Raw genomic sequence first — 15,897 nt, 5'->3', positions numbered from 1 at the left:
ATCCAAGGAATCAGTACATATGGAAAGAAGGACAGACTTTTGAGTACAGGTTCCTATGACGGGGAAGGATTACTGGGGAAGGTTGGACAAGAAGGGGCCTAACCTAGGAGGGACCTCCAACCTTAGGGACACTGCGTTTTCCAAAGCTCCCTTTGGATCCTGCCACACTGTCAACATTCTAACTTGCCCCTATCTGTCCATCCCATCTGGTCTGCCATCACTACCTGGAGTCTTCCGTTCAAACAAGGCCATTTGGACATTAATTAAAGCTCAGAGTGTTAGGGAGCTCAGTGGCATAGGCTCTTTGAAGAGAGCCTCCTGCCCTGAACCCCTGACAGAGGGAGCTTCCCTTGCAGAACATCACCGAGAGAAAGGCCTAGAATGACCCCTCCAAAGCCCAGTACGACCACGTTGCCTCCATGCTGTATTTGGCATGGGTCCTGCCTTTGCACACCGTCTGGGGAGGGAGCCTGCTTGTGGGTGCGGTTAATACCAGAACCATCACCTGCTTCCATTATCTAGGACAACTGAATCAGAGGGCAAAGAACCTTGTGTTCCCAGATCATACTCGGAGTTCTTGACTCTTCCCGCGCGGCTCTGCAGGAACAAAAGGACAGAACGGATATGGTGGTGTAACGGCCCTAACATTTATTTTCAGGTGGTGAGTGGGTGGGGGGGGTGATGTGTAGATGGACTTTCTCTCTTGCCCCTGGAGCCCTACTGAAGGCAGGACCATGGTTCCTTGTGTGGATCTAGGCCCCTAGAGATTCAGCAGCTGAGAAGGGAAGTCTCATCATTTCAAGGACCTGACCTCTAGTCCCCTTAAGCCCTACGTGCTCCAGGACATGCTCTCTGCAATGACAGTTGGAAGAACCCCGGCCCAGAGAAGCTCTCACACTTCTTATATTAACTCCGACTGTGCTGTAGGGGAGGAAGGCAGTACAGGAAGCAGGGGTGGGTGGGGAGCCTCTGAACTGCACAGCCTGGTGAGGGGAGTGGTGGGCAAGTTTCCCCAGGTGCGCCCATGTTCCCTCCTGCCTCTCCCTCTCCCTCCCAGGACACCTGTCCCTGCCGGGGCCAGTCCCACCTCAGAGTTCAGAGGCCTCAAGTCCAAGGACAGAACTGCAAGAATATGGACACAAAACACCTAACAAATTGGGGTGGGCTGACGGTCAGTGTGGTGGGAGAGATGCTCCGGGGCCCTTTCTGGCTTCTCAGCATCCAGGGTCTGGGCTCTGAGCAGCAGGGGGCGCTGGGGGGAAAGCTCAGTGCTGGAAAGCGCTTCATCCCCCCTCCCTGGGACTGTGGAGGAGCAACAGGCACAGGGGAGGGCTGTGGGCAGCAAGGGGTAGAGCTCACGGGGAGGCCGGAGAGTGGACGGCAGTTTCATGAAAGCCAAGTTCTAGCTGCCTCGAGCGCCTATAGTGGGGGTGGGGGTGGGACTCCAGGAAAGGGCTGGGACCGGAGTGTCCAGCACAGAGCACAGCACAGCACTCAGCTGCATCCTCGAATCGCGACCCCGCCCGCCCGTCTGGCACGCAGCAGCTAGGGACCGGGGTTTGTGCTTGATCAGGGCTTCGGAGCAGGGCGGTGGCCAAGGCCCTCCGGGGGGGCGGGGGGTTATCCTGGAGGCAGCCGGTTCTGGGGTCCTCTGCAACGCACCCACAGTCAATGGAGAGCCAGCAGGTGGCACGACCCTGTTCCCCACCCCCCACCCCCGCGCCCCTGCAGCCCTCCCCAGCCCCGGTTTGGGATCCTCAGACATGAGTCTGCATCCGCCGCTGCAGGGGTCGGCTGGGGTCGGAGTTCTGGGAAGAGGACTGCGAGTGGTGGGAGGAGGAGGCGGAGGCCTTGCTGGCCTTGTCGAACTGCACGTAGCCGTCCTGCTTGCCGCTGCTGCTGACGCTGCTGTCACACTGCGTGTCCAGGAAGGAGCTGCTGTCGCTGAGGGAGCCCCGCTGGAACTCCCGCTCGCACAGCTCGATGGAGGAGCTGCCCATGCCCAGTACGAACCTCTGCCCGTAGTCGTAGAGGCGGCCCTGGCCGCTCAGGGTGCTGTAGATGTTGGTGAAGGACATCCCCGTGGGCACGCGCTGCTTGCCGGCGGGGCGCAGGTCCGGCTGGCAGCTGCTCAGCGAGATGGTGGGGGTCGAGTGGTGCTCTTTGAAGGTGTTGACACTGTAGTAGCCGTTGGTGGGGTCCTGGAAGGGGGCCGGAGCGACAGCAGCGTCACCGGGCGGGCACAGCCTGGCGCCCACCACGGCCGGGCCTTTCTAGGCCCAGCTGGTCCTCCCCGACCCAGGAAGGAAGGGGACAGCTGGGGATACAGCGGTGTGGCTGGAACCGGCAGCTGAGTGCAGGGGTGGGGGGTTGGGGGAGACGGGCCGTGGGGGAGGCGAGATCCCGAAGGGATGCGACAGGGGGCGCTCCAAGGGCGATGGGTCGCTAGGTCCTGGGGGGTGCAAAGCCCGCTGAGAAGCCGACTTGAAGGGTTTTTTGTTTTTGTCCAGAACAGGGATAGTTAATTTTTAAAATTGTGCTTGTGAGGAAGCCGTGGGAGAGAAGGACAGCGAGACCTCAGCCTTCCCTCTCTCCTGGGGCAGACGAGCCACCCATCTCAGGGAGAGAACAGGCACCTGTGCTCCAGGTGACCTCTGGCCTCCTGGTTTCTGGTCATTGTTTGTCTGGATCTGGGGCTTAGGCATCAGAGCTGAAGTCAGAATCCCACAGCTGGACCTTCTTACCTTCAGGTTCTGAAACTCCTTCTCCTCTTCTTTGAGAACCTCCAGCTGCTTCAGTACTGAGTCTTGTTGGAATTCACCCCGGTCCATCTACAACCCAAAAATGGCTGCTCAGTGGATTGGATGTGGGCTAAGCATCCAGGAGAAGATAGAGGAATGAACTCAAAAGAAGCCTGCCGTTTGTGCCTCCCCCTGCCCCCTTCCTCTCACTGCCTGGCCCGTGGAAGGCAGGTAGAGGAGTGAGAGGGAGAGTCCAGATGTCCTCATTGTTCCTGGACACCTGTCCTGAGAGACAGGGAGAGACAGGAGGAGCGGGGTGGGGGGGTGAGGGGAGGGGCAGTTTGCTGAGACCACGCTTTTTCCCTTGGGCTAGGGCATCCCGTCTAGAGGTCTCACTTGGAGGAGTCAATTTCATTCATTGAGCATTTACTGAATTTCAGGCCAGGCATAGGCACATCGAGGGTCATTAGATAGAGCAGTACACCACAGGGAGCTGGGTCTGTAGACAGATAGTTATGGAACCTCTGGGTTCAGAGGGCACGGGCTGGGGTCCCAGCAGGGCAGCTCATCACCCAGTGCTAGGCTCAGGGAAGGTCTCAGGAAAGAACCACCATGCAGGCCTACCTGTGAGATGCTCCCAACAGGGGCCATACCTGTTATTATAGCAATGACTTTGATGTGCCAAACGTTATCTTCCTAACAGAGGCCAAAGAGCCTCGGGGCAAGGATCACTTCTAGCTTCTCTTTAGGTCCCCACAGGCCTGGCACAGCACTTTGTCTATTGTGGTCATGACCAAAATGCTTTGGGGATGGAATCACAGGTAACTGATTTGATTTGTCCTGCCTAGCCTAGTGCCTGAGAGACCATAGGGCTGTCACAAATGTTACGTTTGTGTTGCAGGAATGAATGGAAGGGCATAGCTCTCGATCACTGAAAATGAAAATAACAGTTAGATGGAAGGTGGAAAATCACGCATGCTTGGCACACGGTGGGTACATAAATCTGGAGAACCACAGTGACGCTTATCCTGCGGCACAAAGATGCTTCCCGGGTGTCACTTCTGCATATGACATGATCTAGGACAGCCTCCCACCCACTGTCTGAGCTGGGATGTTTCTTCTCCCTTGTGACTCACTTTCTCGGTCTCTTTTTGGAGCCTCATGGCATCAGCCAGAGGGTTTCCGTTCTGTTTTGCCCTCGCTGATGCTGCTTCTTTCATTTCCCGGTGAATGCTGTGGGTCAGCCTGGATCGGAGGGCTTTCCCACCAGATTCAACTTCTAAGCCTGCCTCTCATCAACACTGGGGCTTTACAGGGGCCAGGGGGTGGAGGGCATGTGTTGGGGAGGGGAGGCTCTCAGCAGGTCCCTCTGCCAAAGTCCCTCCCCCCACCCAACCATACACACCCTCTTAACTGACTACTGAGTGACCCCCACTCTTTCTCGAAGGTTTGGATTGCAGGGTGTGGAGGCATTCTGAGGCAATCAGAATGTCCCAATGGGAGGGAATTCAAGGTCCTGTTTGGGAAGAAGGATAGGCCGGGATGCTTCGCTCCAGCCTTGATGAAGCTCATCTACAGAGACATCCATTGCTTCTTGCGTGATCTAGGCTCTGGCTTCCATGCCTGTAAGATTAATTGCTCCCCTGGGTTAGACACTGGTGTTTGGCCTGGGGAAACAGACACACATAGATTTGGGAATGTGTCCTTCTGGAACTCTGAGTTAATTGGGGAGCTGACGTCTAATCCGAGCAATGCAATAAAAGAGAAGCGTGCAACGTGTTTGAGGAGAGCAGGAAGTGTGCAGCTCTGCCAGCAGTGGGAGTGTGGGGGGCGGACAAACGTGGACAATTACGGAGGAAGTGACGTTTGAGCTGATTCTCCTAGAAGAATGTGAAATTCAACAAGCAAAATCAACAGGCAGTGGTAACAGCCTGTACAAAGCCTCGAGGTATAAAAGACTCAAAAGCCAGGAACAGCAAGTTTTTGGGGTGTCTGGAGGCCCATTTAGTAGGTGCATTTAGTAGGAAGATGGAGTTGGAAAGGCCAGCAGCTGCCTCTCAGTGATGGGCCTGATGACATGCTTGGTGGTTGGACTTTAGTAGACGGGAGGGGGGGGCACTGAGGAATATTAAGTAGGAGAGTAACAGGATATGATTTGCGCTCTAGAAGGACCCTTTCTGTGGGACTCTGGAGGGTGGATTGAATAAGGTGGTTAAAAAAAAAAAAAAAAAAGGTGGTGAGACCACTAGGCTGTGGTCCTAGTCCAAGGAGCCACGATGAGGCTCCAATAGGGCAGTCATAAGGGGACTGGGGCAAGGGTGCACATTTGAGGTTTTTGAAGTGCAATTGGAAGGACCAGAGAATGAGATTTGGAAAGAAAAAGACCGGGGAGGAAAATGTCAGTTCAACTCAATAACCTTGGTGAGCCTCCACCAGCGAGGCTCCGGGGACACGGGGTTGAACAAGACAGCTCGCTCACCATCTAGTGGAGACAGATAAGGAAACAGGTGATTTCACAGCAACACAGCGGCCAACATTTCCTGAGCACTTACTATGTTCCACAGGCTTCAAGCCCTTTATGGGTTTCCTCATTCACCATGGCCCTGTGCACTATGACTTTCATCCCTGCTTCACAGGTGGGGAGACTGAGGCACAGAGAGACCTGTGCTCCACACCCCCGGGCTTGCTGCTGCTCCTCCTACGTATTTGAACCATGACCCAGTATGTACTAGAGATTTTCAGCACAGTTTTCCAGGTTCCTTCTTGTAAAGCTGGGTGGATTATGGTCTATGAACAAGAATCAAGAAGAGGAGGGGCAGGCTTATGTTTGCTGAAAAAGTTACGAGTGTGCTTCTGGTAAGCACTCTGGTTTCTGAAGAAGAACTTGTGTTTCTTGCAGACTTTTGGGGCTCGGAAGGGGGAGGGGCAGGACATGTCCGGACTGTCTAGCATGTTCAGTATAATCATGTACTGAGTGACAACATATCATGGCATGTTATACGTGTCTTGTCTCTCTACTGAACAGGTTTTTTGAAAGCTGGGACGGCATCTTAGATGGCTTTGAGTCTCCAGGACATCAAGAGCAATGCAGCAGACAGACAAGAACTCTTGGAGGCACCCAAGGTTTAGTGGGTGCCTGACCTATTATGAGGGGAGGGCACATCCTGAGTGATGCTCTAATTCTCGGGAGCTTCCGGGCCGCCAAGAAGCCTCTGGAACCAGGACCTTCGGGGCAAAGAGGTCAGGATGGGGTGGGGATAAGATGGCATTCTCACCATCAGCTGCTTGATGGTGGGATGTTCTTCGGCCTCCCGGCCGGAGGCAGGCTCCTTGTGGACAATCTCCACTCGGATGTCATTCTTGGCTGACACAACCCCTTTGAGATCTGGACGTGAAACAGGAAAGCACAGATAACAGGTTTAGTCCTCATCCTCAGGCGTCAGGGCCTGAAGGGTCACTCCTACCCCTACCCCCACCGCTGTCCCCAGGGCTCACCCTCCAGCCCCTGAACTCAGTAGTAGCTTCCAGGTCATCCCCACCGCACCCCCTGCCCCAGTGGGACACCTGTCTGGATGTGCTGTGGGCTGTTGGGGCTTCAGCTTTCTTTCTCTGGGGGCCGTGTTAGGAGCACGCTGGCCTTCCACTGCTGCCACCCTGCCTTGAGCGGCCACTCTTGTCCATTTGTCTGCCTTACAGAGCTAGGTCTTTTCTGTCCTCCTTCCAGAAGTCTTCCGTGGCCTACTCTACCGGGCTCTTCTGTTTCCATTCGGAGAATCACTAATCTTACTGTCACAAGGGGTCTCGGGTTCCCAGGGTCCACCCCCCACCCAAAGCAGTCACATCCCCGGCATGTGGCGGTCCAGCTCTCGGGTCACGGCTTCCGTGGTGAAGACTTCACAGCCTCTGGGGATGCGGCTGATTTACAGTTGGGGAGCTCTGTTGGAAGACTCTTGCTAAAACGTGCTCCCTCTGATTTCCCCTGAGAGGGTGCTGGAGGAGCTTCCAAGACCACATCACTGGGGATGGGCCAGAGAGCCACGGCTGCTAGGCTTCGAGTGGAGGGAACCTAGCAGGGGACATCCCGCTTTCTTCTTTTTCTTTTCTTTTCTTTCTTTCTTTTTTTTTTTTAAAGATTTTATTTATTTGAGAGAGAGATCACAAGCAGGCAGAGAGGCAGGCAGAGAGAGAGGGGGAAGCAAGCTCCCTGCTGAGCTAAGAGCCCAATGCGGAGCTCAATCCCAGGACCCTGGGATCATGACCTGAGCCGAAGGCAGAGGCTTAACCCACTGAGCCACCCAGGCGCCCCCGCTTTCTTCTAACAGATCCAAGTGGAGGAGGGAGTCGGCTTCCTCTGGTTATTCATGTAGTGCCTTAGGATCATTGAGGGTTAGAGCCAGCGGGTTCCTAAAAGTCTCATCATGCACAGCCTTACTATTACACACAGGGAAACTGAGGCCTAGAATAGTTGTGGCCTGCCCAGGCACACGTGACAGAAAAAGGTAGGGCTAGAATCCTGTGCCTCCATTGGTTTCCTCCACTCAGTTATCTCATTTCATACTTCCGCCCATCTGTGTTTGACACGTAAGGTCAGAGCTGCACTCGGGATGAAACTCCAGGCATCCGTGATTCCTCAAGAGGGTAGGAACGCCAGAATTTTAGGGCTAGTGACTGCAGATCTTTAAAGGCTTCACAAAGGGATTCCTTGAATCCTTCCCCCGCACCCATGTAGATGGCCTGCTTTTCTGGTTAGACTAGCAGACCCTGGAAGGCAAGAATCAAGTCACCTCTCCCCTAACCCCCTCCCAGAGTTCTCTACGGGTGGAGCCAGCCATAGGTGTTCAATCCCCAGTGCTGGCCGAGTTCAGATCAGTCCAGTTCCATGTCGGCTGCGCGCCCACTACATGCTGGACACTACGCACAGCGTGGCACGTAAGCCGACGCCCAAGACCCATCCCTACCCCAGCAGCTCACAGCACGGTCAGGGTCCCCTGTTCACGGCACTCCTGCTTACTTGCTCTCCGGAGCAGTCTAAGCCTGGCCTTTTTCTCTGTCCCCCTCCCTGAGATCCCGGGTCTCCCTCCCGTACTTCTCTGGGAGCGGGCACAGCAGAAGGCCACAATGGTTGCCATAAGGACGAGGAAGGCCACGCCAGCTCCTACGGCCACCCCAATGATGACGGCCATCGGCACAGACTCTGTGGGAGAGAAGCAGGCACAGCCCATGAGACATCGGGGACAGCCCACTCTCCCCACCAGGGCCTTACCCAGTTTCCTCGGGTGAAGCCTCTGCCAGGTGGGGGGGCCAGACTCCTGCACTCAGGCCCTCCTGGGAAGTGCCTTGATGGGGGCCTGGGGGGCCCCAGGCAGAGTCCAACAGGGGTCAAGTCCAGTGGGACTCAGGATGGAGGAGGGGGTGGGAGGGACTGGGGAAGAGGGGAGCAGTGGTGGGCTGGGAGGGAGGCAAGCAGACACAGGGAATGGGGGGTCAAGGCTGGGGTGTCATTTAGCTCCCTTCTGTACTAAACCAAGAACAGTCTATCATGTGGTGGCTGGAGAGTAGAAAGTCCTGGGTTGTTTGTTTTTTTTTCGTTTTTTTTTTAAATGACTATGGTCACTTCCCTTGTTTGCCTGGTTTGTGCTCTCCTTCTCTTCCCGTTCCCAGGAATAGAGGGTGGACAGGAACCACCAGCTTCTTGGGCCTGAGGCCTCACGGGCCTGCTGGGCATCCGAGTAGCAGCTCCCAGAGGCCCAAGGTGCAAGGATGGGGGGTGGTCAGGGTCTCAGCTCCCCCCATCTCTCTAAGGAGAAATGCTTCTTTTTCTGAGCCCCCCACCCCCTGTCCTGCTCCTTCTCCTTCCCCGCCAGTCCCCAGGCATCCTGGTAGCCCTCCCTGCCAGAGGCCCAGAATTACAACTGTCTAAGCCCTCATTCCCTGCTGACTTTATCTATTTGGTGCCCTAGCCTGGTGGAGATGTGGATGGGGAGGGTCTGTGGGGGGCGGGTGCGCTCTTCCAGACAGCCCTGGCCCTTCTGTGGCTGCCTATGGGCTGGAATACAGGATTTGGAGCCCTGAATAGCCCACTGGGAATAGAATTAGAAAACTGGGGTGCAGGGAGGCCTTACGGGCCTGCTGGGTGCAAGCCTCCCATTTACAGATGGAAACACTGAGGTCCAGAGAGGTTTCATGACTCGGTCAAGGACACACAGCTGCAGAAGGCCAGGGCAAATGCAGGCCTCCTCTTGCTTTCCAGCTCCGTCTGCTGCATCACACAACATCCTCCAAAGTTCACGTGCCCCAGACAGCCCAGACGCTAGCCCATTTTCTGAGCACCTTATCTCACCTCTCCTATCTCTAAAATGGGATCCTTACGTGTCCACCTCGGGTTGGTTACAGGGGCTTTGATGTGTGAATGGCAAGGAAAGGCCTTGAAGCTGAGCCAGCCCTAGTCAAGTGTTTGTTCCCGTTTCTCGAGGGGTATAAGAAACGTAGCGAGGTCAGAACCTTGAGTAGGAAGGAAATTCCTTCTAGAGCCTGAGCTCCCTGCCCCCTAACCTGCCCCACATTGTTAGTGTGGGATGTCTAGGGCTTTGTCTTGGGCTGTGAGTTAGCCTCTCCTTGCTGTTCTTTGCTTTAAATCGAGGAAGAGAGGAAGAACCCCTCCAACCCTGGCCCCTGGAGGAGCAGCTGGGTGGTGGGTGCCCTCCTCCCAGGAGAAGCAGGCACCTGGGGCACATATTGGTGGCGGCCAGGCTGGATGTGGACAACAGGGCACTCTTCATGGGCCTGCTGGTGGCCGAGACCATTGTGAGAGTGGCAGGAGAGGGGACAGGAGAAGGGGAGTGTGGAGAATACTCAGGGGTTAAAAATGGGAGGCGCCTGGGTTGGTGTCCACAGTCAGGAGTGACAAAGGGGACCTGACCGCAGTGGACCTCAGTCAGACCTGTGAGCTTGCTTTGGTACATAGATGATTTCTGTCTTTGGGTTTAAATTCTGTTAGGTAAGGAAAATGGCTTTGGAAGCTCATTGGTTCTGTGGTTTTGAATTTTATTAATCTGGGTTTGATTTGGTTCCTCCTTGATTCCTAGTAGGTCTCCTTGGAAAAATTCCAGTCTCATCTTAGTGAGCTCAAAGCCAAAGGATGAGGGTGGGAGGATCCTTAAGCTCTCCAGGCCTTGATGTCTCTCCTGTCTCCCTAGAGGACCAGGCGACAGGATCTAAGGTGACTTATGACTCTGGCATCCTGTGAGGCCACATTTCCTTCCCTTGTTAAAGGACACGGTCTTATGTGGAGAACTGTCTCGAGGGGGCAAGCGGGGCAGGGAGAGAGGGTCTGCTGGGAACAGGGGGACCACTGGGGTGGCAGGCCTTCTGCAGCTCACTGTGTGGGCTGGCTGAGGCTGCCTGGGCAGGCTGTCCCACTGGATGTTCCAATGGAGAGGGGCTGGAGGAAGGGGCTGTCCTCCTGCTCAGCCTCCCCTGCTCCCAAGGAGGGGAACTAGGCACGAGGAGTCTCAGCCAGGAAAGAAGGTGTCAGGGAGCTGCCGATGAGTGTGTACAGACAGGTGACATGGAGACAGGAAGGGGACACCACTTCCAGCACCAGGGGTGGCTCCGATGGAGAAAACCGCAGGAATCCGAAACTGTCTGGACTGCCTCTGGGAGCTTGCCTGTGCCCCTTTGGTGCTCTTAAAGGGGCATATCCACCCAGAAAGGAGGGTGTGTGGTCCCCCCAAGGAGCTTGATGCAGGAACTGGAGAGCCCTAGTTCCTTCAGGGTCACTGTGGCAGAGGACCCCCACATCTTCCTCATGGCGCTGGTCAGCCCCAGGGAGTCTGGCTTGCCATGTCCTGATTCTTTTTTTGGGTTTCTGCTTGGAGAGTGGAGGCAGTTGTCTCGTGCGTGGTCCTAAGACGGAGCAACTCAACCCTGGGAGCCCGAGGACCCCCTTGCTGCTGAGCCCCTGGGGAGGGAGGCACTGCCCAGCAGCCTCAGTCCGATGAGTGGCCGGAGGGCACTTCAGTGGGGGGAAGGCAGGCAGGAGGTGGGGGTGGGGTGGGGGAGGAAGCAGCAGGAGCAGAAAGCATGGATTAGCATGGATTATGCAGGCCCAGGGGCTGGGAGGCCCTGGCTTTCTGGGAAGCATGGCCAAGCTGGTGATGATGCTGGGAAGAGGGAAGAGTCGGGAGAGCCTGGAAACAGAGGGAGGCCAGGCCAAGGGCGACCTGACCCCAGAGGGGAAGACCCGGGGTTTCCGAAGAGCCAGGATGGGAGGAACAGAGAGGGGGGTGGTGGAGCCAGTGTCCGGGACTGCAAGTAGCCTGTGGATTCTGGCAGTGATGACGGGAGATAGTTCTCTGGGGTCTCTAGACTGGAACTGGCTGGGAGTCCCTCTCCCTGCTCTGGCTGCACTAAGGCCTGGAGATGGGGTGGGGGGGAGGGCAGAAAAGTTAGTGGCCTGCACAGGGCCTCCCTACCCCTTTAGAGTCCCTCCCCCGCTAGCCCAGAGGTCCCTTCCTCCCAGCCCGGGCGAGTTCTCATGTCTCCTTCCGTACCTGCTTCCAGCCCGGCTCCCGACTTCATTTCCGAACCTGTTTGGAAATAAAGCAAGCGTCCACAGCCAGGGCCTGGCTGGCCACGGTGGGGGGTGCCTGGGGCGGCCACCTGGTGGGGAGCGGGATGAGGGGCTCCCTCCTCTCTCATGTTTCCGGGACCACCCAGCAGACCCAGGCTAGCTGAACTGAACTGGGCATTCCTTCAGACTGACTTAGAAGAGACGCCAGAAGGGGTAGGGACCAGAGAGAAGTCAAGGCTTGGAGGGGCGAGGTGTCTGGAGAGGTTGGGGGGAGAACACTAAGGGGAGGGCATGGGGGTGGGGGCACTCAGGGGAAGACACGGAGGGCAAGCAACGGGTGACCGGGAGGGTTTAGGATGATGGGTAGATGACAGTATGCAGATTATGTGCGAAGCATTATGCAAAGCAGCATTATTAGTGAAGAGGTGTAGGGAGACACTGACCCACAGGGTAGCGCTGAGGTCCGAGGGGTCTGGCGGAGACCACCTGCTTGGCCCAGAATCTCTTGCTGGGCCCTGACAATCTGTGGGTGAGCCTTCGTCTTGTAGGGGTCAGACACTGCCAGGGCCGAGGAGCCTGGACTGCTCTGTCTGCCGTAGACTGAGCCCCCTCCCCCTCCCCCCCACTCTGACCGGCAAAGGGGCAAGGTCTGCAGCCCATTTCAGGCCCCGTGTGCTGCCCGTGTGCTGCTGGCTCTCCGTGAGCATCTCAGAACCACCCCGCTGTGCCCCTCTGAGGCTCCCACCCTGCGGTCCGAGTGAGATCTGAAAGCGGAGACCAGAGTTCTCAGCATCTCTCTGACCAGGAGCTGGGCAGTCTGTACCTGGGGGTCATGGGGCCGGGGGGTGGGGGGCAGGGCGAATGAGCCTTCCTTCCCCCACCTCCTCGCCCGCCCGGCAGCTCTGAGCCCTCTGGCCCAGCGCTGCCCTCTGGCTGGTGTCCCCTTCAGAGCACAGTGGTCCCTATGTCTTCTACGTTCGAGGAGGAACTGCAGGTGAGCTGAACCTGACCCCCATGACCCAGGGGTTCGGGCAGCTCAAGGACTACCCCTTAGCTTAGCAGGGGCACCCTCTGGGGGACACTTGGGGAATTGGACTGACTTATTGTCTTCACGGGCCTGGGCCAGGCTCCCTAACACATTCATCCTGGTGTACCCCCGCAGGGACACTCCTCAGTGGGTGACACCCCCCCAAGGACACTAGGGAAATGCCAAGTGCACAGAAGCCAGGGCCCTTAGAAGCTCCTGGAAGGCTCATCACGGCCATCAGCTTGCCTTGCTCTGTGGTCACCTTTTCCTGAAAATACTGTCCTGGAGAAGCCTTACTCTAAGCAGGTTTCCCCACCTCTCCTTTCCTGGTGTGGGTTAGGACGTTGGCTTTGGGGGAGCTGGACCCCAGAGGGCCACTTCTGGTGATCTGACCAAGGCTACAGAGCACGTTAGGAATTGCTCTGTGGCTTATCCTGGTCAACCCACCTGTGGCCTCTGTGGGGCTCTGCCGGCTGGGGACCCTGGAGGACCTTGCTTGGGGCCCTACTTGGGGAGGTCTAGGTGGGGAGGGGGCGCGCCAGTCCCGTCATCCCCTGGCGGCCCTGGCGGCCCCCACCTTGCTCCTTGAGCCGGATGATCTCCGTGTCAGAGCCAAAGCTGTTCCAGGCGGTGCAGTTGTAGATGGTCTGGAAGTCGGCCCGCACGATGTTGCTGATGGTCAGTGTGGAGATGACCCCCTCTTCGGTGCTGACCGTCTCCACCGTGTAGCGCCCCGATGTCCCTGACTCCAGCACATTCTCCTTCCAGGACCAGGCCTGTCCGAGGTGCTCAGAGTGAGGAGGAGACCCTCGCACCCGCCCTCTGCCAGTGCCGCCCTGCCACCTCCCTGCTCTGGGGCAGATGCTGTCAGGCTCGTGTCTATGCTCACGGCCACAGAGGGGTCCACACACACGTCACAACACACACACATCACGCCACACACGCGCATACCCATGCACGCACACGCGAAGGTGGGGCCACCTCGGAGGGCACTTCCACGGACAGGGGACTTCTCTGGCTCTTTCCTGGGACACCTTCCAGGCAGACAGGGAACCCCGTGACAGCGATGGGAGCCTCTCCCTCGGCTGCCCTGGCAGGTGTGGGTAGAAGACCAGCCCCAGAGTGACTGAGCCTAGTTTGGCCACTTCGCTCCTTCGCACAAACGTATGATCCCAGAGGTGTATTTGTGACCATCTTAACCTGTCTTAGTTTACAAGGCTGGGAGCTTAATTCTTGTCAGAGCCATTTTGCGCTGCTCAGCGTGTAAGCGCCGGCACACGGGCCCTGGCTCGCAGCATTGGGGTGAATGTGGCCATCTCTGCAGGCAGAGGTGGTAGGTGAGGAGACTGTGTTTCCTCAGACTTGGCACTGGTGACATGCGGGACTGGAATGTTCCTGGTTGGGGGGCTGTCCCGTGCACTGCAGGAATTTCAGCTGCATCCCGGGTCAGCACCTGCTCGATGCTGGTGGCACCCCTCCAAATTGTGACCAACAGAAACGTCTCCAGACGATGCCAAATGTCCCCGGTGGGAGGGGGAGGGCAAGGTTGTCTCATTGAGAGCCATGGGCCAAGAGTTAGATCTTTATGAAGAGAAAGATCGTGCAAACATGCTCAAGAGTGAACGGGTTATTCTGATGGGCATGGGTTACAGTTATAACTGAAAAAAAAAATTAAAGGGCAGAGGGAAGGGGGGCTCATAGGTATTAGATCTATGTATGACTTCCTGTAAATTGTGTGTGAATTTTTCAGATAGTGAATGAGCCAAATGCCTGAGAAAGTGTGTAACACGAGTGATGCCCTAACCATATCGGAGTTTACAGGATGATTCTTTGAGCAGCGTCCCAGTCCCTGGTATGCACACAACCCTGTTGCTCAGTGCGCAACCCCTACATCCTCCCCGACGGAGCTGTCCTGATGGACTATGCCAGGCATTGGGGGCCACTAAAAATAGTATCTGAATCCCACTAATGCTAGAAAATGCTCCCCTTTGTCTGTTTTCATGCCTGGGCTCCCACTGGTTTCAGATAGACGTGGGTGAAGACGCTGGCTTTTACAACATCTGGCAGGGCCCAAGTGTGAATTCTTCAGGTTGCCTTAGCGACCCTTCGGGAACAGGGATGAGTTTTGCAGAAGGGAGGGAAAATGGAATGGTACTTTTTTGGGGGGCAGGGGAGAACTCAGTTCATGGGGCAAGGCTCTCCATGAGCATTAGGACTGTGGAGGACTTGGGGGGTGGGGGACAAAGAAAGGAGGTTGACGACCAGAAACCACACACTGTCTAGGATTTTGCCAAAGATGGGCCTTGAACCCAGGAAAGGGAAGCAATCACTTAGCATTCCCTTCTGCTACCCTCACTCGCCCCTCTGCTCCTAGGACGCAAAACTTGGAAGCATTACTGTTACTACTGTTGGGGCCCACCTGGAGCTCAGAGCAGAGTTAAAGACACCTGCAGACTGGCCCTGGGAGGCCGCTGTCTCCATGATGCCTTTCCCAGACAGCCCAGGCAGGTGAAATGTTCCCCATGGAGGACGGGAAACTCAGAGGCCTGATGGCTGTAGGCGGCAGGCTGAGATGAGCTACTGGGCTGCTGGCTGAGTGGGCAGGGCCCCAGCCCTCCCCTCCGGGCCCCAGAGCACTCACGATTCGATCCGGTGGTGGTGTGCTCCGGATAAAGCACTTGATCTGGCCCTTCTCCCCGTGCAGGGCGTGCTGGGTCTGGGTGCTGGAGATGATGGGGGGTCCTGTTGGGGAAATAGCGTCACGTCAGGCAAACAGGAAAAGGCAGGTGCCTGGCTGGACCCTTCTTGGGCAGGGTTCAGAAGCTGACCCATGAATCCCCTCGTTCAGCACACATTTACGGGAGGCCTGGATGTGTAAGGTAAAGTGCAAGGCAGGGGACTCACAGAGAAATTAAGCGTTCAGTTGTAAACCTCTCAAGGGTTGAGGAGCGAACACTTCTAAGTCAGAATGCCCAGAAGACATAAATAAGCATCATAAAAAGGCGGTGAGTGCTCATACCATGGAGCGGTACACATGACGTGTAAACCGACTTCAGAGGAGAGAGAACCATCCTGCCCGGCAGGTGGGGAAAGCTTTATGAAGGAGGCGGGAAACCTAAGAAGGGAGTAGGGGAAGCGTCGGGGAGGAAGGGATGCTAAGTAATGTTACTTAGTCTCTCTAACTAATGCCGCCCTGCCTTAGCCAGCTGTTCCGTTCGAGCCATTCTCCCCTGTGTCCAGGAGAGGGCGCGCTTGCCTAACAAACCGGGTGTCCTCGACAGGGGCCGGGCAACGCAAGGGGAGAAGAGCAAGAAATGCCCATGTTCCTCTACCAAGGGGGCGGGTGGGATCACCCTGGTTAGGGGGAATGCGCCAGGCATGTTCACAAGCTTCATCTCACGTCTGTCTTAGGAGATCCCGTAGTTCATGGCCTTGCCTGTCACCGAGACAGCCCAGGTGAGACCACGGGTCCAATGCTGATCAGGACATGATCCCATCCAGACACGTGTGTGTGTGTGTGTGTGTGTGTGTGTGTGTGCATGATCCCATCCAGACAC

The 15,897-nt window shown here is 56.5% G+C and overlaps 1 protein-coding gene across 1 annotated transcript in view; it reads right to left on the bottom strand.

Moving 5' to 3' along the window:
• Window positions 1–1,757: 1,757 nt before the first annotated feature.
• LOC111153983 (kirre like nephrin family adhesion molecule 3) overlaps window positions 1,758–15,897 on the bottom strand; it is a 137,054-nt gene continuing 122,914 nt past the window's right edge. Inside the window, exons 11-17 of the mRNA XM_022513335.1 lie at window positions 14,982–15,082; window positions 12,918–13,116; window positions 11,294–11,329; window positions 7,828–7,935; window positions 6,017–6,126; window positions 2,745–2,831; window positions 1,758–2,201 (exon numbers count right to left, since the gene is read on the bottom strand). Of these exons, the coding sequence (XP_022369043.1) occupies window positions 1,758–2,201; window positions 2,745–2,831; window positions 6,017–6,126; window positions 7,828–7,935; window positions 11,294–11,329; window positions 12,918–13,116; window positions 14,982–15,082 (1,085 nt within the window). The remainder of the gene's footprint in view (window positions 2,202–2,744; window positions 2,832–6,016; window positions 6,127–7,827; window positions 7,936–11,293; window positions 11,330–12,917; window positions 13,117–14,981; window positions 15,083–15,897) is intronic.

This window comes from Enhydra lutris, unplaced genomic scaffold, assembly GCF_002288905.1.
Source record: "Enhydra lutris kenyoni isolate GAN:26980312 unplaced genomic scaffold, ASM228890v2 scaffoldscaffold34, whole genome shotgun sequence".
In the NCBI taxonomy this organism is placed as follows: Eukaryota; Metazoa; Chordata; class Mammalia; order Carnivora; family Mustelidae; genus Enhydra; species Enhydra lutris.
Note: the sequence above shows the minus strand (reverse complement) of the source record. Positions and strands in the feature narration are given on the sequence as shown.